This window comes from Phoca vitulina, unplaced genomic scaffold, assembly GCF_004348235.1.
Source record: "Phoca vitulina isolate PV1807 unplaced genomic scaffold, GSC_HSeal_1.0 scaffold2, whole genome shotgun sequence".
NCBI lineage: Eukaryota > Metazoa > Chordata > Mammalia > Carnivora > Phocidae > Phoca > Phoca vitulina.
Window position 1 is genome coordinate 94,127,451 of NW_022589705.1, and position 19,649 is coordinate 94,147,099.

At 63.0% G+C, this 19,649-nt stretch overlaps 1 protein-coding gene across 1 annotated transcript in view; it reads right to left on the reverse strand.

The window, feature by feature from the left end:
• Positions 1-691: 691 nt before the first annotated feature.
• The window catches only part of TMEM201 (transmembrane protein 201), a 25,472-nt gene continuing 6,514 nt past the window's right edge, over positions 692-19,649 (reverse strand). Inside the window, exons 2-11 of the mRNA XM_032394098.1 lie at positions 18,722-18,842; positions 18,098-18,292; positions 16,774-16,950; positions 15,013-15,362; positions 14,226-14,429; positions 8,648-8,877; positions 5,480-5,551; positions 4,609-4,908; positions 3,649-3,786; positions 692-2,805 (exon numbers count right to left, since the gene is read on the reverse strand). Coding sequence (XP_032249989.1) covers positions 2,708-2,805; positions 3,649-3,786; positions 4,609-4,908; positions 5,480-5,551; positions 8,648-8,877; positions 14,226-14,429; positions 15,013-15,362; positions 16,774-16,950; positions 18,098-18,292; positions 18,722-18,842 — 1,885 coding nt within the window. The 3' untranslated portion in view covers positions 692-2,707. The remainder of the gene's footprint in view (positions 2,806-3,648; positions 3,787-4,608; positions 4,909-5,479; positions 5,552-8,647; positions 8,878-14,225; positions 14,430-15,012; positions 15,363-16,773; positions 16,951-18,097; positions 18,293-18,721; positions 18,843-19,649) is intronic.

Sequence of the window (19,649 nt, forward strand, 5' to 3'; positions counted from 1 at the left end):
GGCCACAGAAATGCAGACCCCACACAGTCACCAGGCAGCCCAAGCACAGAGCCCGTCCAGGGCACACTGACCAGGGCCACCCCTGCGCTTCTGGCTCAGCGTGGGTCCATTGGGGCACCTTCGAGCGCTTTCTCGGGACCCACCCTGCACTTGCCCTCGCTAGGCCTGAAGCCTGGCCTCCTCACCCAGGCTGGGCAGTGTCTGTCTGCGCACCTCGGGGGGTGGGGGGTCAGCGCCGAGCCTAGCTGCCAGGAGGGTCAGCGGGGGGGAGGGGGCTCAGGAGAAAGCAAGGTCTGTCGCCCCTGCAGCTCTGGGGTCAGGTTGGGGATTGCTGGTTGGGACAGGCTTTCTGCCTGAGGCCTCGCTCACATGTCCCCCGGGACACCCTCCTTGACTCTGTGCTCAGCAAACTCCTGTCTGTCCTGCCCGCCCAGCGCCCCCCCGCCCCGCCCCCAGGCAGCGGGTCGCCTGGCTCAAATCCCTTCACCTCCTGGGGACACGGTCACGCTGTACCTGCCACGGCGACAGCCACCGTAAGCCCCAGGACCCCACTCTCAACTCCATATTGAAGAAAGGAGAGAAATCACTTCTCACTGGCTGCGGGGCTGAGATCCGGGACCCCTCCCCACTCCCGCAGGCCTGAGCCGCCCGAGGGAACAGAATGAAGACCAGACGGACTGAGGTATATAGTTCAAAGGTTGGTATCTTTTTTGGTTTCCTTTTTTGCTTTTGTAAAGAAAAATAAGGTTGTGTTTTTTGTTTGAAAGAAAACATAAGTAAGCCCCCCTCCCCACTCTGCCTCTCCCCTGCCCCTGCGGGGTGCCAGGAGGGGCGAGAGGAGAGGGGCGGGCACTCTGTGTTGGGGCTTCCTCAGAGCCACAGAGGAAGGGTATTCGGGAATGGAGTTCGGCTTTGTTAGGCAAAAAAACAAAATTAAAAAACTTGACACGCATGCCCACTCTACAAACGGAGGCCCAAAGCACCACCTCCATGTTGGCATCATTTCTGGCAGTGGGACTCGGGGTCCTGGTGCGGCCCCTGGCCCCCCAGGCCCCAGGTGCTGGGGTGGGAGACCGGGCAGGAAAGAGCTCTCAGGACAGGAGTGGGGGGAAGAGGAGAGAGGGGGAAGTCAGAGCAACTCCTTCCCCACATGGTAAAAAAAATTACTAAAAAAGCACCCAAGGCTTAAAAAAACGAAAGCTCCCTGGCAGGGAGAACTGAGGGCATCCTGCTGACCCGCAGAATGCCTTACCTGGCAACAATGTATAGAAAAATAAAACTAAACTTTATCCCTGAATGGTAAAGACCCTTCCTCCTGCCCTCATGCCCACCACCCTCCCACCAGGCAGTCTCAGGATTCACCAAGACCGCCAGGCCCTCCCCAAGGGGCGTGGGCACCTGCAGGACACACACGCGGCCCAGGCCCGCGGCCCAGGCCCAGGGCAGCGGGGACGGGGGGACTCTGAGGGCCACAGGCACACACACACTCATTCCTCACAGCACGGGGGGGGGTGTGTCCCTGCGCCAGACCAAGGGCCCCCCCTTCCTCCGCTCGGGGGCAGGATGGGACCCCGGCACAAAGGCAGGGGTGGGGGGCAAATCTGGTAGCAGTCAGCATGGCAGCGGCAGGGCCTGAGGGGAGTGGGGTGGGAGAGAAAGCCAGCCGAGGTGGCCTGGAGACCGAGGTCACGCTGAGCCCACAGTGACAGTACAACGAAAGGGAGGAAGGAAGTAGGGCCTCGGGGGCCAAAAGGGGCCAGGTTGGTGGCAGTGCAGGGGCGGGGTCCGGTCTCCTCAGAGACCCGCAGGCTGTCCCGGGCCTGCCCTGCAGGGCGATGCAGGCTGAGGGCTCAAGCGAGGCCCCCGTGGGCAGTGCATGGAGGAGGGGCCCAGAAGCGCAGGCCTGGAAGGGAGGTGGGCTGGGCCCTGGGTAGTGTTCTCAGTGTCACGGGGCTGCTGCCTGGGAAGGTCACTAGAGGTAATAAAATGGGGGCACGAGAGGGCAGCAGGGAGGCTGGCGGGGGTGGGCGGAGGTGCTTACACTAGAACTCTGAGGGGCCCTGGGTTGGGGACCCCGGGCACCCACCTGCCTGGCCAGGAGAGCCAGAGGGCAGGCCGGGCCTAGAGCTGATAGGACAGGGCAAGACAGGGGCAGGGGATGCCCGTCCTGAGGGGGCCTGCCCCAGGGCTCTGTTCTTCCCCGGGCAGGACTGAGGAGGAGTGACACAGGGACCGTCGCTCCCTCCTCCCCACGGAACCTGAGGCGGCTGCGTGGGATCAGAGCACGGTACGGAGACGTGGTCCCGGCCCGCAGCGCAGCGTCGGGAGGCAGCCAGCTCCTGCTGTGCTTACAGTAGTAATGGTCCTCCTGCCCGGCGGGCTGGGCAGTGGGGGAGGGGGCCCCAGAGCCCTGCAGCCCCTCGGGGATCCCTGGCTTCGGGATCAGGGTCAGCACCAAACACAAGTGATGTCAGCTGAGGAGACAGGCAGGGAGGAGAGTGACCTCACGGACCACGCTCAGCCCTGCGCCCTGTTAGGTGAGGAGGAGGGATCCCGAGGACAGGACTGGCCCAGTGAGGTCAAGGGCCCTGGAGAGGACAGCGGAGGCAGCCCCTTGGGGGGGGCTCCGAGGCCGGCAGTGGTGGGAGCAGCATGCACCTGGGCGCCTCCGAGCCCCTCTGGGCGCTGGGAGGCCGCGGACCACAGGTCAGCGCAGGACCTGGTACAGGTAGGCCGAGGTGAAGAGCACGTTGGCGGCCAAGCTCACAGCCAGGAGGCCCCGGACCAGGGAGGGCCTGAAACGACCTTGAGAGAGACAGTGAAGAGACACAGAGGGCAAAGGTCAGAAGAAGGACCTGTGGGTGGCGGGGTCGCCGTGCAGCGGACCACCGGCCCAGCCCTCCCAGAGATGCTGCTGTGGGGCCCAGAGGCCAGGAAGACCCCTGCGCCTGGGGTCACTTGGTCAAGTCCTGCCTCCCCAGAGGCGCCTCATTTCCCGAGCCCGCGCTACCAGGCAGGTACTGGGTGAGGGTGCCCTGTACTTGTACCCTGGCGAGGGGTCAGCCGTGCGACTCCCACTGCATAGGCAGGAAACAGGGCTCTAGGGGAGTGAGGAGTACCCCGCCCAGGCTCCAGGCTGGGGTTCCCGGTCGCACCCCAGACCAGCCGGATGTGGGGGAAGCACCTATTTCCGGTCAGCTCAAAACCATCTGCGCACCCCTGTCCATCCATCTTCTCCACACGTGTCCCCCGGGCTGACTGCTGCATGCCCACTGGGTGCCCGGCGCTTCAAAGCACCAGGATCTGATGTCACTCCCTGCCCCGCGGCGCTCCCGGCTGGCGTCCCCTGGGGACCCTGCATGGGGGCCGAAGCGCTCTGCGTCTGTGCTAGCGATAGGAGCCCACACGTGGCTCTGGGGTACTCGGGATGCGGCAGCGGATCCAGACCCTGATCCGAGGATGGGCTGCTGTCTGCCGAGGGGTGGCTGGACCCAGAGGTGCTGGGTGGGTTAACTCACTGTCTTGCGCCACTCAAGAGCCTGGAGGGCTTTTTCTCTCAGGGTCCCGGACAGACCAGGAGGGGAGGGGGGCTGCAGCCCCGCGGCCCCCGCGCCCCCCTGCCTTCCACCCCCAGGTCGGAGCACAGACCTCGCCAAGCGGCGGCCTCCTCCGCGCACCCTTGGGTGGTGGTGTCCACCACGCAGGTGGACGACTGAGATGAGTCGTCCTCTTTCTTGATGGACCGGCTGCTGCAAACGCTGCCTCTTTCTGGCGCCGACCTCATGTCTGCGGAGAGAAGGGGTGTCGGTGGATGTGCACAGCTCACCCCCAGGGACGGACGTGGGGCAGCGCTACCTCCAGTCCCCGGACCGCCCTTGGATGTGGCCAGCCAGCCCTGCCCGTCCCCGCCCACTTGCCCTACCCTGGGCAACGGGAGGCCAGGGCCTCGTTGATACCCCGGCTGTGTGGCTGCCACGAAGGGGAGCTGGTTTTAGATCAGGAGCTGCAAACTCCATGGCCAACGGGCGCTGACAGATGGTGGCCACAAGCGAGGCTTCGGGAGGTGGGGCTGGGGGGGGGGCCGAGGCTGGGATGTGGGATCTCAACCTGTCCTTGCACCTGTCTGGCCAGTACCCAGACCCACTGTGGCCAGATCTTCTGACATTGTCAGAGGCACAGTAAATCCACACATTCGTGTGAAAGTTCTAAATTTTAACGGTTGAGGCCTAACTTTAAAAAATTTAAAAAATGCTTGGCAGAACACCACCATTTGAGCAAAACAAAAATATCTGCGACCAGACAGGTGCAGGCTAGCAGGGCATGATGCGTTTTTGATCCATCCCAAGGAACAAAGGACCCTCAAGGTCAATTGCAAAAGAAGAAAATAAAATCAGCCGACGGAGGGCAATGTCTCGGATGGTTCAAGGTCACCAGAAGGCAGGCGGGGAGTGTCTGGAGCTTGGGAGAGTGGTTGCACGTGCCCGGGGAAGAGGAAGGACAGGCCCAGTGCCAGCTCATCCCACACCTGTGGGCCAGAGGCACCGTCACAGCTTGGCTGGGCTCTCCCGACTCCCGGGGGGGGGGGGGGGGGGGGTCAGGGGGTGGTACCCACGGTGAGCTTCGTGTCCTGTGCCGGCGATCTCTGGGGGACCTGGGGCGGCTCGATGGGGAAGAGGCTGCCGTTGTGGGGCGAGTGTTCGTCTGAGCTGCTGGGTGTGTTGGGGACCTCCCCGGGGGGTGACGGGAACAGCAGCAGCTTCTGCCCGTTCAGGTTGAGCCGGGCTGGGCTGATGAGGGGCCTGCGGTGACGCAGAGAGCCAGAGCTGGAGGCCACGGAGCCGGCCACGGAAGGCGCCGGGGAAGGGAGTGGGGAAGAGGGGTAGCATCCCGACAGCAGAGAGAAGTAATCTGGAGGGCAGGAGGACAGAGACCACGACTTTGGGTAAGACTGGCGACAAGGCGTGAGCATCCCCCACTGTCGCAGCTACCCTTGTTACGGCTGCCTTGTTCCTGGGGCTTCTCCCCTCGTAACCCGGGAAGAAAGGCAACGCTGCGCCCAGACGGGGGACAGAGGGAAGCCTGCCGGGCGCTGAGGGAGGGCAGAGGATCACAGACCCTTCGCCACATCCCTGCTGCCCCGAGGGCACTCCTGACTTAACTAGGGTCAGCGAACCCCAGCCCTGCTCCTGGCGGGATCGAGTGTGCGTCTCCGTCAGTCATCACTGGTAAGGGTGACGGCATGGTATCAAATCCTGGAAACTACCGCGCCCATTTCACAGAAGAGGAAAGCAAGGCACAGCGCTGTGAGTCACTTGCCCAGGGCTGCACAGCTGGGAGGCACAGGGCTGAGACTTGAACACAGGCCCCTGTCAGACCCTAAAGCTCACGCTTAACCACACTGCTGTCCCACCCACAGGATGCTCTGGAAACCCCGGCCCCGCACTGCCCCCGTTGAACGCAGCTTCCCCGTCCTCCTTACCTGAAACAGGAACCTCTCCAGATCGAGACACCTGAGACGGGGGGCGGCTCCCGCTGAACAGATACCCTGAGTCTGGAGAGGAAAGAGAAGGGCGACACGTGTCGGGCCGTGGTGACAACAGCCACCCACCCCCTCCATTCTCCAGTCCCCGCTCTGCTGACACTTAACCTTTGTCACTCATGTCAGGCTTTCACGAAAACACGCGCCCTCAACTGACTGCATCTCTCAGTGAGGAGAGATCCGCTTGGCCCGCTCTCAGCTTGTAGAGAAAGAAACCCACAGCGGCCCCTTGCCCCCATAGCTACTCCTTCAGCCTTCTGGGGTCCTCCCCTCCACTAACCTGCGCCTGCCGGCCGTGCTGCACCTCAGGGGGCACCGAACATGCTGCTTTTCCTCAGCCAAGTGCACCCCGAGGGCAGAGACACCCCCCCACGTATCCTATGTTCCCCCAGCGCTCGGCTGAGAGCTGAGTGTGCAAAGATCCAGCAGCCACCACGTGCCGTCCTGAGCGGTTGCTGCTTCACCACCCTTGGGGCTCCGAGGGTCCCTCGGTCACAGCGGCCGCCTGCCCCTTCCCCCACAAGGCCCAGGGACACAGACCCAGGTCAACCCGTATCTGGGTAAGGGTGCCCGTGTTGCCCAAGCACAGAGTCCTTTCCAGAACCTGCTCTATAGATGCCAGGAGAGCAGTCTCTTTGCCGGGCATGAGCTCTAGGGGAGCAGGGATGAGGCTGGAAGCAGGGAGGAGCAGAGGCGAGTAGGGCGAGAGAGAGACAGACACACAGGAAACGGGAACCTGGCCTGGCGCTTGAGCCCCGGACCACCGCGCCTCCTGGTTACCTGAGCCAAGGAGCTGCAGAAACTCATCCTCAACGCCCCCAGCAGGGAGACCCTGGGATCCCACCCGTCACCAGACATTCCGAGACCAGCCCGCGTCTCACAATTGCCCTGCTGTCCTTGCCTCCAGCCCCACAGGGCAACAGGGAGGCTGCAGGTCCTCCACGATGGGTGGGAGACCCTGCCTCCACGGCCTACGCCGGCTCTGGAATGCCACCCACCGCTCCAAGGTGCTGGAAATGGGAGCCCCCCAGCTCGGCCCCCCAGGGTCAGCGTGCACGGAGAGTCATCCCGGGAGCGTGGGGCCCAGGGCAGGGCTGCTCCTGGCACCCTCAGCAGTCGGCGTGTTCCCTCCCCACGTTCTCTTCAAGGGCCACAGGGAACAGACAGGGACATCTCTGTTCAGGGGGAAAAGGAAAACCATCCAAGTATGAACTCGGGATATACGCAAAATGGCCTTTAACGGCCCTGTTCTAGAAGCTTCCCTGACATCATGCCCATCTCAGCCCTGAGGCACAGCCTCTGGCTCTAGACCCTCCCAGGGTCATGGGCTGGGGGCCTGCTTGGCTGCGCCCCGCTGATGGTTCCTGGCACTTCAGTTGCCCACATCAGGTGCTCACAACACCACCACGGCGCGTGTACCATCACCAGCCCGGCTGGTGATGGGGGAGTCTGAGCACCCCCATTTTGCCTCCATTAGACCGGCAGCTGGTGGGCTTTTCTCCAGAGGGAGGGGCAGTGATAGGGAGCCTGGGGCTCACTTTTTCAACCCTGAGCTTGACTACAGGGGACAGGAGGGGTAGGAAGGTGCCCCTCGGAGGTCAAGTCCCTGCCTTTCACCCCGTAGACATTAACCGGAAGCATTTCTTTTTATTTTTTTTTAAAGTAGGCTCTATGCCCAACGTGGGGCTTGAACTCACGATCCTGAGATCAGGAGTCATATGCTCTACTGACTGAGCCAGCCAGGCACCCCAGTCATTTCATATTTTAAAGAGCAAAACAAGAGGCAGACTTCTCCCCCAGTCTGCATCTCTGTCCCTAAGATGGCCATCAGAAGGCTCTGCAGGACCCGACGTGAGCTGGTCCTACAGAGGCCTGGGAGCTTGGGCCCCTGTCCCCACCTTGGCCCCAACCAGCCCCACCCTCATCCCCACCCAGAAGGCCTGATGGGACAGCTCCAGAGAACACTCTGGGGGAAGGGCCCAGCTGCTGGGGCTGTCAGGTTCCCACATTCAGGGAATTCCAGGGTCACCCCCACCCCCAGGGCCGCAGGCAGGGGATCAAGAACTCTGCTGAATGACCATTCCCGGAGGAGGGCAGCTCGCCCAGCAAGCCAGCTCACTTCTGGTTACACAGAACTATCTGGAGTCCGGGCGTCTGTATTTAGGGCAATCACACCTTCGGCCCTACCCCGAAGGCCTTGAACCCTACCCACCGTTATGACCCGTCCCTCCTGCGGTGTGACCCACCCTCTACCCAGGAGGATGCCTGAGCTCAGGAGCCAGATGACTGGGCACAAAGCCCAGCCTGCAGTGGGACCCTGGGCAAGTCACGGGGGGAGACTGAAGCTCAGAGGGGCATCTGACTGGAACTGGAGCCTCCAGCCCGGTGGAGCTGCTGAGGGGCTTAAATGAGACACCGACTGCAGATTATCAAGCCTGGATTAACCGAGATGACATCCACATTCTTGGAGGCTGCGATCCTGCCTCGTGGCTTCCCACTCCCAAACCTGCCACCCACGCAGCCAGCCCCCAGGACGCAGCCCGAGGAGGAGGCAAGCCCAGTCCGCCCAGGCGGCTTCCCAGAGCGCCGAGGGCCATCACAGAGAGCTTGCCAGGCTCCGAGGAGGAAACACTGGATTTAATTTATAACTGACTTCCCGGGAAGATTCTGTTGGAAAAGGTGAAGGATGAGACTCTCGGGACAGGGACCAGGTCTCGGTCATGCCAGGGCCCGCGTGCGGCAGGCACTCAGTAAATGCGGGCAAATTTTCCAGCCCGCAAGATCTCAAAACAACGGCAGTGGTAATGACAGTAAGAGTGGTGGTGAAAGACAACGCCCAACGTGTGTGGATGTCTACCGAGTGCCCGCTGCCCTTCCAGAAGGTGCTTTGAATGTGTCACCTCAGTTTGCCACAAACACCCACAGGCAGGTTCTGCTACTAACCTCGTTTTCTTGGAGGGAAACTGAGGCTCAGAGGAGCGAGGCAGCTGCCGAATGGGCGCCCCAGGATCTGACCCCAGTTCCGCCTGTCTGTAGGGCAGGAGCTCTCGGCACCCTCCCGCCCCGCGCCCAGCCCCGCTCTGCCCGCCCGCGCCCAGCGCCTCTTACCTGCCCGCGTCAGGGAGGGTATGGTTCCCAGCGAGAGGGCCCGGCTGAGGCGGCCTGGCAGCGACGAGGGTGAGGCCCGTCGAGGAGACCGGAACAGCTGCTGGTTGGCGAGCGGCAGGAAGCCGGGTGCGGTGGGGATGAACAGAGACGGCGAAGGGCCCGCGCTCGGGCAGGGCACAGCCAGGCTGGGGCTCGCGGGGAAAAGGCCGGCCGCGTCGCGCGGGAAATACCTGCAAGAGCCCGTCGGGCACGGGAGAGAAGAGGAGGGTCAGCCCTGGGTGGCTCTGGAGGCTGCAGCCTCCGCCCAGGTCCCGTCCCCTGTCCCCTCTCCCTTGGTGCCAGGTGGGGCCGGAGCCGGGGTCCCAGGGAGGCGTGCGTTAGTTGAAGCAGAAAAGCAGTCCGACCACATTCACGCCATTAGGAGCGGGTGGCTGGGAGGAGCCAGCGTGACCCACCCCTCCCTGCATGCCCCCTCCGATCCCACCCACCCCTCGGCTTCACAGCAAACTAGTTCCACTACTAGTCTCGGTATTAAAGTGACACTGTCGCCCTTGCCAACCTCACGCCAACCCTTCGCCTTGAAGCAAAAATGCCCAACTCCGTGCCAGGCACTCAATGAAGGCCAAGGGCCTTGGGCTCCTGCTGGCCACTTTGTGCTCCGTGCCCAGAGCCTCCTGACAGGGCGGCTGAGCTCGGGGAGCCCCCTGCTCCCCAGGGCCCGGCTCCGGGAATCCCGCTACTGCTTTCTGGTCTTGGACACTCGTCTAAAGCCCCTTGCAGAGCGGAGGGGGAGGCGGCCAGGCTGGGGATCCCCGGGAAGAGGCTCTTGGGGGACACAAGCCTAACTCAAGCTTAGAAAAGACCGGTAAACGATCGCAAGGCTGCCCAAAAGACGGAAGGTGACAGTGTCTCTTTAACTCGAGAATGGGACAAATCACACAACAGGACCTGGTGGCCCCAAGCCAGATTGTCAACCATGCTTCTGATTAAGGCAACCGATTACAGAGGGAGGAGAGGGACAGAGGCAGTTAATACATTAGTCCGCCGTCTGGACGGAGCTGGGGGAGGTCCAGCCTTACCTCAGTCCCAAGGGACAATTGGGGCCATGGACAAGGTGCCGATGGACGGGCAGGCTGGCTCAGGCCCTGCAGCAGAGCCGGGGGCCTGCTAAGGGACCCACCCTGCGCCCCTCGTGACCAAACGCTCAGGGCACCGCTAGCCAAACTACAGTCCACTTATTCCCCTATTTTTCACTCCCAGCCCTTGCTTTAAATAAATTCTAAGAGGCAAGTGTGGGGTCCACCGTTGCCCTCCTAGAGAATCATGGGACCTTTTTAATGCTTTCCAAAGCGCCACGAGGCTACGTGGATGTCAGAACCAAAGGCGGCGCCCCCGGGTTTGGGGGACATGGGGAAATCGTGGCAGGAACTCATCAAGCCAATCACCAGAAGGATCCGGCCAACTCCAGGCTGGACGCGCCCGCACTCCGCATGCTGACTTGTTCTGCCCAAGCCTGTCGGACACCCACCTCCTTGCCCCCCAGACACCTGAGAAAGGTTTTGTCTCTACACAGATCGATCTGGTGTTGTCACTGTGGAACTGTGATACCATGTGGCAGGATGGCACCACTACTGTGGGGGAAGAGCCAGAGGTCGGCGGGGGGGCACCTCACTCGCTGTGGGGGCAGGGAAGGCGCACTGGGGCCCCTGGTCAGCTTGCTCTGATCGACCTGAAGTTCTGTCCCCTGCCGGGCCCTGCACCTCCCCAGGACCGGGTGGGGGCAGGGCACGTCTAGGCCTGTCCAGCAGATGGCAGCAGGACTCTGCACCAGGCCTCTTGTGCCCACCCCCTACCGCAGAGCCCACAGCGCCCCCCCAACCCGGGCAAGTGAGGGGAGAGGCTCCACGTCGGGCTGCAGGGTTCAGAGGTGGTCAGCTGTGCCCGGGAGAAGCTTCCAGGGTCTTTCCAGCTCTTCCCTGCTTTTCCCAGATCCTGCTCACACCTGGGGCCGCCCCAGGGCTTAAAACCCGAGTCTCTCAGCCATGTGGCACAGGAACTGTTCCCAATCTCTAATTCCACTAAGAACGCTGGCCCTAAGGAGCCGGCTCTTTGGCCCGAGCCCTCCTGCTGTGACACGCAGTGACATCAGTCACCTGGCAGATCCTCTGTAAAGTGCCAAGGGAGCCGCAGCCGGTCCCTGGGAACCTCTGCCAGGCTCCAGAGGGCTCAAAAGTATCGACGCTTCCTTTGGCTAGCAACCCTCCACAGCCCACCCTGCACCCTCAAGCCCCATCTCACAGAGGCCCTCAGCCCCGAATCCAAGTCTGTACGCTTACTGGAATAAATGGGTTCTGGGACGGGGCAGGCGGCTGTCCCATGTCCCATCTGACATGAAGGGAGCCGGCCGGTCTTTTTCGATCCAATCCCAGTCCGAGATGGGAACAGAAGGAGAGAAGGACATTTTAGGGAGCAGTTTATTGAGACGGGGGAAAAGAGGACCTGGCAGGGCACGGAGGACAGCCGGGCCCCGAGCCGTTTGGGCCCCGCGTCGCCAGCAACCAAACCTGACTCCTGTGCGCATGCCTGTGCCCCGAAGTCCCCTGCCCCGGCCCCGAAGCCTCTGAAGGAACGTGAAAGAACAAACAAAAAAGACATGGTACCTGATGCCCGCCGGTAAAAGCAGAGCCCCGGAGGCATTTATTGAAAATACAGCATAAAAACACGACATCTACGGCCAGGAGTTACGGTTACAGCAAAGAGAGTCACCGGCCAATCCTCCGCAGGTGCGCTACACAACCAGAGAGGGCGAGCCACTTGGCAAGCGTCACAGACAGAAGGGACACGGGCTCCTCCCCGGGCGGGTGCGTCGAGGCAGTTGCTCAGCCCACGGTGGGGACCCCAGACTCGGAGAGAGAAGATAGCCAAGTGGGCCTCCCTCACGTCTTGGAGACAGTCACCCCGACCCCAGGTGGTCTGACAGTTGTCCCCAGTGGAAGGGACAGAGGTCCGGGGTAGGGCGACACATTTCCAGTTAATAAGCCACGATCCCAGTGCTGCCTGCACTTCCTCAGCTGTTGCCAGTAAACATCAGAAGGTGCTGGAAATATGCTCCAAATAATGAACTTGAAAGGACAGACACGTAATTTTAAAAAGTCACACAGAACTCTAAAAAGCCCAGGAAGCCGCGCTCTGATGAGGCTCATCTCATGAGGGTGACTTCCCCCCACCCCCCCGCTAGAGGGCAGGAAAGACATCTGCTCAGCAGGGGCTCCTGGCCAGCAAGAGAGCTGGTTATGGTTATTATAAATAATTTAACTTAAATACACACATACACACAGATGTCCTGCTTCTACTCAACGCCAAGAAAAGCAGTAATTAGCATCACACTGTCCGTTTCCTTGAGAACGGGAGATTCCGTGTACGAGGGCACGCACAGCCAGACCACTGGCTCTCGGCCTGGTACCTGCGGCCTCCTCTCCCCTCTCGGGCAGACTGATGGGGGCGAAGGGACAGGCAGTGGGCCGCCCCCCCCCACCGCCCAACAGCCAAGCCAGGCCAGCAGGTCTCGCTCCCAGTTCAGCCAGGCTCCCCACTCCTCCTTCCTGGTCAGTCACCTTGCACCTCACCCTCTGCAGAGAACAAGCCGAGCCCAGCCAGGCAGGGGCTTGATCAGGGGCCACACGCCTAAGGGGGCAGCTCCAGACCCACCCGGGTGCCAGGGCGGGGCAAGGGCTGCTGCACACGCATGTGAGTGGGGCGGGGTGGCTTCTTAGGACCCCGAGAGCATAGAAAGACTGTGACGGTGGGGCCCAGGCTCCATGAAGGGCCTGGCCAGGGTGCTCTCCGACCTGCCCCTCAGGCTCACATGAGCCTCACGTGCACGTCATCTGCTTTGCCTTCCCCTGGCTCCGATGTGTAAAGGGGAGTGGTTGGCATCCTTGGGGTCCCATCTGGAGGGGGACTGATGCTCAGAGTGATGAGTGGCAGGGCACACCGGCCCTGGCGGGAGTCATCAGAGTGCAGAATGCAGGACGGAGACGCCTTGGGCCGCCCACCTGCAGGGACAGCACTCAGAGACGGCACCCTAGGCTAACTACTTCCTCTGCACGCGGGTGGCACTTCTGTGTCCACAGTGTGTCCACGCCAAGGGCAGCACTCAGGGGCCCTGGAGAAAGGTCCACCTCTCATTTCACAGATGGTAAACTGAGGCTGGGAAGAGTCCGGGGCCTGGCTGGAACCAGCTAGTGAGTAGCAGGCGTGCTTCCCCGGGAGCGGTGGCTCTGTCCCCACCCTTCCGCCTGCCCCACAGGGAACTGGAACGCAGGAGCCTCAGTGGCCTCCACGAGCAGTGCCAGGAGCCAGGAGGGCAGTGACAGGCCAGAGAGGGATAAGATGACAAATGACCCAGTGTCACGTGTGTCACTCTTGGGCCCCTGCCCCGTACTATCCGCAGGGAGCAAGAACTTCCCCCAGGCACCATACGGGGGCTGAGTGGAGGCAACGGGACATCCCAGGCACGGGGTAGGGGAGCGGGCCAAGAGCACGCAGGCCTCCACTGCCAGATGGGGCAGCCTTTGCTAGGGAGGCCTGCACCCCAGCCCCTGCAGGGGTGGGCGGAGGGCTCGGCCACCAGGACTGGGCCCTGGTTTTTAATGGCAGAGCAGCTGCGTCTCAGAAGAGGGAGCAGCACGTGTGTGCCCTGGTTCTGTCTAGCCCACAGCAGTGCCCAAAAAATAGATGAGTAAAGAAAAGACTGCTCGGATCCCCATCTGGGTGAACTCCCCCAGCAGCCTGGCTGCTAAGAAGACACTTGCTGACCATACGAACAGCAGGATTCTCTACTGTCCCCCTCAAGAGCCTCGCCCCACACACTCATGGTCAGGCCCAGTCGGGACCCAAGAACTGTGTTCTCCATTCCTGGGGAAGGAGGCTGAGGGACCATGGGTCTCAGGAAGGCCTTGGAGCTGCAAGCGAACTGTAAACCCGGGGGCGCAGCCCTGTGTCCTCTTGCTTCCCCGGCTCCGCGAGGGTTGGCCGGACCACCGTCAGGCCCAGAAGGATGGAACAGGGAAGTGATGTGGGGACCGGGGTGGGGGGCTCTGCTCCGGCCCCTGCTCAGCAGCACCTGCCCACGCCGAGCAGCCCAAGGAGGCCATGCGGCAAGGGCCCAGCCCGAGCCACTGTCACCAGCCCGAGCCAGGGGCTCAGGGATGGAGCAAAGTGAGAGGAGCGGCAGGGACCCGACGCTCACCCACGGTGTGAGAACCAGGGAAAGGGCGCGGCCAGGGTGGGGGCTCCTGGAGCTGCCAGCTGGAGGCCCTGGGTCAGAGGCAGGCCGTGCGGGTGCTGCCCGTGATCCAGTCTCGGGGCACTGACGGGGTCTTTGGCCAGAAAGACGGCGGCAGTGGTGGGCAGCTAGAGGGCACTTGGGAGGGTGGCTTGGTGGTGCCGGAAGGACAGGGGGCTCTAGGCTGGGCAAGGGCAGGAGTGAGGCAGGTAAGACGCAAGTCAGAGGGACCCTGCTCCGGGCCTGTCCGTCCGTCTGTCCTCCCCCCGCAGTCACTGCTGCTTCTCTGACCTTCGGGGCCGGAACCTCCGCGGGCCTGTCGCCTTCCTTGTGGCCACTGCTGCCGTGAAGCCCACCAGGCAGCACAGGGACGTGGTGCTGAACTTGAGCGTGTCCAGCCAGCTGGGTGAGGCGGCCTGCAGGTACTGCTCGGTCAGGTGCAGCCCCAGCAGCACGGCCCACAGGCAGGTGGAGAAGGCATCGATCCTCCGGAGCCTGCGGACAGAGGAGCGGCGGCGGTGAGGGCCCAGGGTGGGCAGGGTAAGAACATAGCCCCTCCTGCCCCTTCCAGCCTCCCACGTCTATCCCTGGCCCTGCTCAGAGGTCAGAGTCCAGGCCCAGAGGAGAGCAGGGGCCTCTGACTCCCACTTCCCACACCCACACGCTGCGTGACTCTGAATGGGCCTCCAGATCCCAGCCTGTAAAGCCGGCCTGAGGACCGTCCCTCAGAGCCGCTGGCATGACGTGGACACCATTCAGTACAGTCTCCAAGTGCACGGGGGGGCCAGGGACCCACCTGGTCCCCCAACAACTGGAGAGGTAGGTGGTCATTACCACCCCGACTCTGCAGGCGAGGAGCCTGAGGGGGACAAGCATGCCAGGTGGCCGAAGCGCACGGCAGGGAGGGGCAGGCCAGCTCTAAGTGCCACCACTCCCTTGGGCAGGTCACACTGGTTTCCTCTGCCCCACCCCCCACCCTGACTCCCAGCTGCCAGAGAAGAGGGACCATGTCTTGTTCCAGCCACACCATGGAGCTTTTCCTCCCACCGAGTCCCGCCCCGCCCGGCTCCACACACACCTGATGCGACCAGCCAGCAACATGGCCAGCAGGCAGGTGAGCAGTCCCAGGGCCACGACGCCCATCTGGTGGCTCTGCCCGAAGGCCCAGGCCTCGCGCAGCTTCTCTGCCGCGTGCTCGGGCAGCAGGCCCAGCAGCTGCTGCCAGCCCTCGGCCCCCGGGGCGGTGCTGTTGTCGGGTGCAGCTGAGCCATTGCCACCAGGCGGCAGGGCTGGGGGCAGGGTGGCCTCTGGGGCAAAGGGGTTGCTGGTGCCATAGAGCGCAAGGGTCAGCAGAAAGGTACAGGCCAGGAAGGCAAGGGCGCGGAGCACGATGACCTGGACCGGGGCCTTCACTGCGGATGAGAAGCTCTGAGGGACCAAGAGAGACTGGTTAGCGAGATGGCCAGCACCACCGACAGCCATTCCCAGTGCCCGCTCTGCGTGGGGGTCTGGCCAGGGCCCCAGAGCACTTGCTGAAGAATCCACCTGGTTCCAGGGGCGCCTGGGTGGCCCAGTCAGTTAAGTGTCTGACTTGATCTCAGCTCAGGTCTTGATCTCAGGGTTGTGAGTCCAAGCCCCCCTTGGGAAAAAAAAAAAAAAAATCCACCTGGTTCCTGATGGTCAGAGACAGTGTCTTTACTGGGTCTTAAATTCTTACGTACTCCCAGCTGTTTCTAGGTTTACTGCTGTGTTCCACTGATCTGTCTCCTTTCTCGGCCTTCATCCACCGCGGAAGTCACTACGCTGGTAGGCTACTGCTCTGCTACGTTCTTTAGAGAAACCCTTTTGATATCACGGTGACCTGTTTTTTCTAGTACGTTTTTCATTTTGTCAAGTTCTCATCAAAAGTTCCTATCATGCTCTTAACTACACACAGAGATAACTCAGGCCAAAATGCAGTTAAAAGAACCCAGCAATAAGTTGTTTGGTCTAGGAACACGGTGCTGGGGAGGAAGGCCAAAGGTCAGAGTGTCTGGCTTCCGGCTGTGCAGAAGTGCGCGTGGGGGCCGGGGCTGTGGCCTTGTGGTCAGGGGCCTGGGTGCAGCCTGGAAGATTTCTGGGGTGGGTGGTTTGTTTTGTTTTGTTTTAAGATTTTATTTATTTGTCAGAGAGAGAGCACAAGCAGGGGGAGCGGCAGGCAGAGGGAGAAGCAGGCTTCCCGCTGAGCAGGGAGCCCGATGCGGGGCTCGATCCCAGGACCCTGGGACCATGACCTGAGCAGAAGGCAGACGCTTAACCGACCGAGCCACCCAGGCGCCCCTGGGGTGGATGGTTTTACTTCTAAATGCACCTGCTTCACGTTAGAGTTTTTAAACCAGAACATTCCATCAACCTAGTATAGTCATAATAATTAAAAACACTTTTAGCAAGATAGTCCCGGGTTCAAATCCTGGTGCGCGGCGCCCTGCAAGTTAGTTAACTCCCCACGTTTGGTTTCCAGCTGTACCCGGGGGTCATGGGGCCGAAGGGCAGACCCACCATGAAGGGTGCCGTGGGGGACACATGTCGGTGTCGGGGCAGCAGCACGTACAGCAGGGCCCTGACAAGCCCCCGCTCAAGAGCACAAACACAAATGCAACACGATCCTGAGCCACTCTTCCTGGGACCCCTGCTCGGGCTGAGGACACGAGGGGGCCTGGGGACAGGTGGGGATGGGGACAGGGTGGGATGGGGCCCCCGGGAAGGCTCTCGGCTCTGAAGAGCTGCCCTTCACGCACGGGGTTTCTTGCCCCACTCAAGGGTGTGAGCCCCCGAACGCAGCGGGGGGCCTCGCTCCAACCTGCGTGTGCGTCTGGTCGGCCTCCCGGCGCCGGAACTGGTGGCTGAGCAGCAGGGCGCGCAGCTGGCGGTTCTGGTGCTTGAGGTAGTACTCGACGGCCGCCTGGCAGGGCCGGCACAGCTTGTACGTCTGCTCCAGGTGGTGGCGGTACACCTCGATCTCCTCGTCGTACCTGCCCTGCAGGGGCGTGGGGGTGGGGCACGGCAGCGGCTCAGCGTCCTCGGGGGCGACCCGAGCAAGGCGTCCCTGTGGGAACCTGCTTCCGGCGGTGCCCGACCGGACCGACGGCCCACTGCCTGCGGTGATGCTGGCGCCCGAGCGGCAGGCCCGGCCCAGAAGCCGGCACACGGCAGGGGCCCACAGGCGACGGGCCTCTCGAGCCAGCTTCTGTGGCCGCACGGGAGGCACCGGAGGCCAGGGGCTCGGGCCGTGGGCCCTGCTTCAGGCTCCACTCCTGGGCTCCGGGAAGGCAGGTGAGTCACAGGAGAAACAGCTCCAGGCTGACACTACTTAGATGCAGACAGAACCACCCAGAGGCAGGGCCTGCCCTCCCCCGAAGACCAAGCGTCCAGAAAACACTAGTGTCAAGGGCTTTCGTGGGAGCTGGAGGGTCCTTTGGGCTTCAGAAAAGAGCCCAGATTGGAGTCTCAGCCCTCCTCCCTCCAGAGATGCAGCAACATACCTCCCCTTCCCCAGGGGAGTCAAACATTGCAGTCTGCAGTGGCCAGGAGACTTATCAGTTTGGTCTCTCCCTGGGACCGAATATGCCAGAACGACTGCTCTGGTTGCCAAACTGCACACGTCTTCCCTCCTTTATGCAGGTTTCCCATCTCCCCCCTGCCCAGCCACGGCTCCGTGCTGTACTCCTTCCCGCCGGCAGAACCGTGGGAGAGGTGGGCTCTTCCCCAGTGGTCAGCGAACCCCCAGACAGGGCGAGGCCTGGCGGTGGGCAGGCAGCTGGGCCGTGCCAGCTAACCAGGCCTGCTGGGCTCCGCGGCAGGCCCAGGGCAGGCGAGCTCCTAACACCGGGCTGCTCGGCGGCACCTAGTTTCCTCTCCCGGAAGCCGGGAGCGTCCTCCGCCAACTCCAGAGCAAACCGCCTGCCCAGCCAGTGGACAAGACTGACCCAGGGACACGGATGCGACGGCTGCGACAGGGCCTGCGCGGGAGCCCAAGGACCCCCCCAGCCCCACACGAGGACAAACCCCTCTGGCAGGCGCCGGGGTCCCCACAAGGTGCCCAGGCCGGGAGCCCCGACGGCTGCAGCCACACGGGCGGAGGAGGGGGCCCCGTGCGCACCTCCCCCGCCTGGCGCCCACCTCACCTCGTCACGCGGCGCGAAGGCGGCCAGCTGCTTGATCTTGGTGGTCTGGTGGTGGCTGCACCTCCGACACAGCAGCACCTGGCTGCTCACCCATTGCTGCGGCTGCGCGGGCGCGCGGGGGCCGGGAGCGCTGCTCACCACGTGGTTCAGGTGCTCCAGGTACTGGGCGGGGATGGGCTTGTTGTAGTCGCCGTTCTGGGGGCGGGGGGGGGGGGGGGGGGGGGGGGAGGGGGGGGGGCCCCGCCCCGCCGACGGGAGAGCAGACGCCCCATCCGGCGCCACTCCAGACGAGAGGTGGCAGATCTCATTACACGCCGCGGCAGGAGCTTTTCTTCCGAAGAGACTTCATGTGGAGCCCCCAGAGTGCAGCCTGCCCCCCACCCCGCCAACCTGCACCCCGCGGGCTGGCCGCCTGGGTTTGTGCGTGCCGTCTTCCCGCAGCAGAGCCCGGTGGCATGGCAGGGCTGGGCGGTCGTGGCCGAGCACGGCCCGCGGGGAGCCTGCCGACGCCTGGTCTGACGCAAGGCAGGCAAGGGGCTTCGGAGCCAGAACGAGCCGGCTGCGGACCCCGAGCCTCCACTTGTAGCGGCGTGACCCTGCCACCCCGGCTCCCTGGGCCCGCACCTCCTGGAAGCCGTTGTACTGCTCGCAGTGCGGACAGTCCCAGCAGTTGCGGTTCCCGTACGGCACGACCGTATCCTGGTTGCAGAACCAGCAGTTGACGATGGTGTGCGTCGGCTTCATCCTGTGGACGAGGACAGGGTCGCGTCAGCCAGAAGAGCTCTGCCTCGCGTGCTACGGGGACCCGAGAAAGAGCACAGGAAGCAGGACAGGGGACCCAGAGCCGCAGACACAGCGGGCTGGAGGAAGTGACTCGGCGAGGGGCTTGGCTGCGTGTTGAGGGCTCACCAGGAGGACCAGCAAGGAGGCAGAGGCAGGGTCAAGCTTCTCCTCAGGCCACAGGCTCCAGCCCCCACCCCACCCCCCACCACGGGGACAGCTGAAGATGCACCAGACCCTTTGGCTCCTGCTGGTCTACGTGGGAACCCAGGGCCACCAGCTCCCGGCGTCCTGGGGCTCAGGCAGGGGGAGCAACAGGGGGCCAGGCCCTAGGACCACCCTCCCGAGGCCTGCAGACCCTGGGCCTGTCCCTGGGCTGTGGAAACGGTGCTCCTCTGGGAGTTTCCAGATGGCAGGAGCCTCCCGTGCTCCACAGATGAAAACCCCAAGAGATGGAGGCCGAGGACACTGAGGGGCGGGGACTAGAGACAGCTGCTCAGACTGGAGCCAAGCGTCCCTGCTGGGGGGGTACAGGGCAGGCAATCCACAGTGGCCCTGGTCGGCCACACATGCGGTGACAGGTGGGGTCTACAGGATAATCCCGGCCCAGACACTGGGGGATCTGTGCTCTGGGCCCCTCCGCCCACCTCACTGGCTGTGGCGGGGGCCGGGGGGAGTAGAGCAACTGCTCAACAAACCCCCCAGTCCCAAGGATCTAGAAACCATGTAGGCAATGGGCAGCAGCTACTTGAGCCCTGGGGTCCTGGCCTCA